Source organism: Pituophis catenifer, unplaced genomic scaffold, assembly GCF_029215685.1.
Source record: "Pituophis catenifer annectens isolate HBS135680 unplaced genomic scaffold, rPitCat1.0.hap2 SCAF_25, whole genome shotgun sequence".
In the NCBI taxonomy this organism is placed as follows: domain Eukaryota; kingdom Metazoa; phylum Chordata; class Lepidosauria; order Squamata; family Colubridae; genus Pituophis; species Pituophis catenifer.
The window spans coordinates 139869-144310 of record NW_027256905.1 but is presented as its reverse complement, the minus strand read 5'-3'; the positions used below and the strand labels follow the sequence as shown (position 1 = coordinate 144310).

The following is a 4442-nucleotide window of genomic DNA, read 5'->3' as shown; positions in this document are numbered from 1 at the left end:
TGCAAAGCCAAATTCCCCCTCAGTTCCTGGATACCTCCAGACACGCTCAGCTGAGCTCACAGCAGGGCCAGGCAGGCTGAGAAATTGGGACGGAAGGGACCACAAACCTTTCCAGCCACAAGAGACACTTAGACACAGACTGTGGTCTGACAGAAACTCCTATGGTGCCTTTATGTGGCAGTGGGAAGGATTATGGGATCAATCTCACAACACTCACCCTATAGGGCTGCCCCATCTGTTGTCCCTGGTGGCAGATGGAAGATTGTCAATCCCACTTCGAACAACAATTTCTGTGGACAGAAAAAGAGGACCCAAAAAAACCAATAATCCAGGCTCACTGCAGTTATTATTTATTCAGTGTCCACTGGAGGAATTCTCCCCAGAAAATAGTGAGAGGAAATCTTACAGACAAAAGGATGCAATCATATTTATACATTCCAGGAAAGGAGGAGAAAATGATAATCATACATATGCATATTTTATTTAATAGATGATCTGAGCATGAATATTCAGAATTAGAAAGACTCAAGTTACCTCCCCAGCCTTGTATTGTTGCTACCCTCAAGAAAGAGTTATTGTGTAAACAAAAAGAAACATCTCAGTTGCGTTGCCACAGCAGTTTGGGTGAAATGTACTGAGAAATGAGGGCATCAACATTGCTCCATACATTCCTTCTATATTTCTGTCTTGCTAACATGCTCCCATTTCTCCAAGAAATTTGTCTCCTCACAATCTTCCACACACCCTTTATTTATTTCAAGAAAAATAGTTGGCCCACTCATACATGGAGAAGAGCTTGGACCATTTTCTATGTTTGTACTGTGGAAAATGTTAAAGGTTGAAATTCCTCAGTCTCACATTTACACATTTCTTCTGGCTGTAAGCTGCTCCTTTGTGAAGAATTCAATAATTTCCCAATTTGAAACATATACATTTTATTTTTTGGACTCCTGCATACGATCTAAATGGAAAGAATATCTCCTTTCTAATAAAAGAACCGTTAACAAAGAAACTATAATAATTCTTCCACAATCACATTTGTGTTATATTTCATGTTTTTCCATTTGTTCTGGCTGTGAGCTGCTCCTTTGTGTTGAGTTCTGGCCTCAGAAGGATAATGTAGCACTTGGGGATGAAGATGCAGCCCAGCAGACCAGCACTGGAGGCCAGGATGGAGAAGACCTGCACAGCCACCATGAATTTCCCTTTGGTGCTCAGGTAGGTGGGCACAAAAGTCACCCAGACACTGCAGAAGACCAGCATGCTGAAGGTGATCAGCTTGGCTTCGTTGAAGGCCCCAGGAAGATTCCTGGCCAGGAAAGCCACCGTGAAGCAGATGGCAGCCAGGAAGCCCATGTAGCTGAGGGTGACGTAGAACATGACAATGGCCCCTTCATTGCATTGCAGGATGATCTCTCCAGGCTGGGAGTGGAGGTCAGAGTCAGGGAAGGGGGGAGAAACTCCCAGCCAGATGGAGCAGATGAGAATTTGGACAGCAGAAGAAGAAAGGATGATGGAGTTGGCCAAGCTCTTCCCCAACCATCTCTTCACTCGGTTTCCTGGTTTTGTGGCCAGGAAAGCCAGCACCACCGTGATGGTTTTGGCCAAGAGAGAAGAAACAGCAACTGAGAAGATGAGGCTGAAAACCGTTTGTCGGAGAAGGCAGGTGGCTTTCCTTGGTTGACCAATGAAGAGAAGAGGAGACAAGAAGCAAAGCAGGAGGGAGACCAGGAGGATGTAGGAGAGGTCCCGGTTGTTGGCTTTGACAATGGGAGTTTCTCGGTATTTAATAAAGATGATTAAAACAAGGCCTGTGGTTAGGAAGAAGAGTAGAGCAAAAGAAACCAGGATGATGCCCAGATGTTCCTCATAAGACAGGAAGGTTATAACTTTGGGGATACATTGGACTCTGGCTTCATTTGGGTATTTATCATCTGGACACTTGATGCATTTTTCTGTATCTAAGATAGCAAAAAAGCAATATTTCTTTAATATTCTGTCCTTTTCTCTTGCAAGAAAAACCTTCTTTGGATAACAGCTGATACCACAGACATTTCCCAAGAAGAATTTCTTTACTATTTCATTAAAAAGAGCATAAGAAGGAATTTTTTAAATTAAAAAATATAGCTAGTTATATGAAGTTGAGGGAAGTCCTAGGATGTTAATTATTTGTGTAATGTGTAGAATCTTCATAGGAAACTACATTATTAGAGGTAAATATTGAATTATATAATCTTTTTAGGCAAACATCCTGAGTCCTGCCACATGGCAGTGAATATCCTGGACTTGGAGGATACCTTGTAACATCTGGAAGCAACCTGGAATTAAGGAGAAACTTATGAGTGAGAGCAATTAACCAGTGGAACAGCTGGCCTCCAGATGGTGTGGGTGCTTCTACATTGGAGATTTTTAAGAAGAGACTGGACAGTCACTTGTCTGAAATGGTATAGTGTCTCCTGCTTAAACAGGGGGTAGGATTAAAAGACCTCTAAGGTTCCTTCTAGGTCTATTCTGATTGATTGATTGATTGATTGATTGATTGATCTACATGACTGGGAGACTATTTGTGTAATGAGTTCCCCCCATAACTATCCACAGCATCAGTTTATGGACCAGTGACATCTTCTCAGTGATCCTCAAGGGGAGGATTCAATATACAGTGGATTGAAAAGTCTTTCAGAAGGTGGACCTAAAATAATTCATCAAGTTTCAAAGATCTCAGATGTTCCTAGAAAGGTAAACTTAGCAGCACACATCCAAACTAAAAAGGAGAAAAGATATTTCCTCTGCTGTTAGTAAAACTTTCCCAGTCTGCCACCCCCTCCTCCCATCTCTTTCCCAGCCCCTCCTTCCAAGTCTTCTTGATTTACATCCGTTTATATAAGAAATTGTGCAGGTTAAAAATTAAAAAAAAACAGGTGAGCTTCAATCTGTTTTGGAATTTGGATCCAGTTCCACAAAGCCTCCCATTTTCCTCAGTGTGACCCACCTTCCTGAGTGGAGAAGGTCCCCTCCGGACAAGGAACGCAGTCATAGCAGCAAACTGGCTCTCCTTCTCGAGCCCTCTTGACAAATCCAGGATGACAACTTTCCACACATTTGGACTGAGGCAGGGACTGAGCAGAAGAAAAGGAATGGCAAAGAAAAGGTGTTAGGACTCTCCGTCCATGGAAAATGGAGGCAGAAATGGACATTAGCCAAGTAGCCTCTATACTTCACTGAGGTAAATAGGAAACCTCTGACTACTTCTAAACAGATGCAAGAGGTAAAACAACTGGCAGGTTCTTCATGTAGTTCCTCCCTTTTGAGTTTGCAATTTAACATTACAATAAAGTACTTTTCTATTTAATGTAGTCCAGAGGGATGGAGGCGAAAAAAAGTTTTAAATATGATGATATATTCTTATTAAAACTGATAATAAAGTTTACTGTAAAAGATTTAGGAAATGTTTATTTTATTTATTTTATTTTGAATTTGTATACCGCCCTTGTCCCTGAGGACTCAGGGCGGTGAACAGCCAAGTAAAAACATCAAATACAAATATTAAAATACAGTTAAAAGATATATATAAATTTGGCCCCATTAATTAAAAACGATAAACAAAACAATTAAAAACACTTTAAAAATTAGGCCAGCCCGGCTTGCTGGAAAAAGAAGGTTTTAAGGGCACGGCGGAAGGCACTGAGGTCATGGATTCTCCTTATCTCTGGGGGAGATGTTGTTCTATTAGGTTTTTTAATATGAAATTAAACTGTGATGAGGAAAGAAACCTCGGTCAAATAAGATCTTGAAAGATTTTCCTAAAACATGGCAAAGCACTCCACTTAGGTCCCGTCTGTTGAAGAGCTTCCATTAGATGACACCACCTGGCATGGGAGGCCAACCACCCTGGAGACTCCAGGCTTTGCCCCAGTGGTGAAATGGAAAATTTGTTGTTATACTGGTTCTGTGGGTGTGGCTTGGTGGGCGTGGCTTAGTGGGTCATGTGACTGGGTGGGCTTGGCCAACTTTTTTTTTTAATTTTTTTAAAGCATTTTTTTTTACTAACAGTTCATGAGAAAAGATAGTAAAACAATGCTTTAAAAAGTAAAAAAAAAAAAGGTTCTGATGATCACAGCTTTTTTTACCTTTTAAAAGTATTTTTTACTACCAGTTCACCCGAATGGATAGTTTTTATTACTACCAGTTTGCCCAAACCAGAGCAAACCGGTAGCATTTCACCCCTGATTTGCCCACTTGAAATGGGACCTCAGGCTTTGAAAAACAGAGAAAAGACACCAAAATTTCTCCCACCTTATTGAGCAACTTTAGCCGTGAAAGAGCACCTTTTTTGATAAAAAGTCTCTGTCTTTGAGAATACACCAGAAACTCTTCCTTGACATCCCCTTTGGGGAGAACCAAGAAGATTCTGATACTCAGATCTGCTTTTATTTCTCCATTTT

General features: G+C 41.0%; 1 protein-coding gene across 1 annotated transcript; it reads right to left on the bottom strand.

Moving 5' to 3' along the window:
* Positions 1–1050: 1050 nt before the first annotated feature.
* Positions 1051–3113, bottom strand: LOC139326271 (vomeronasal type-2 receptor 26-like; the record flags this gene model as incomplete). The annotated part of the gene is made up of 2 exons (XM_070956426.1): positions 1051–1961; positions 2990–3113. Coding segments are annotated over 2 exons (1035 nt in total), but the record flags the coding sequence as incomplete, so codon positions are not given.
* Between the last annotated feature and the right edge of the window lie 1329 nt (positions 3114–4442).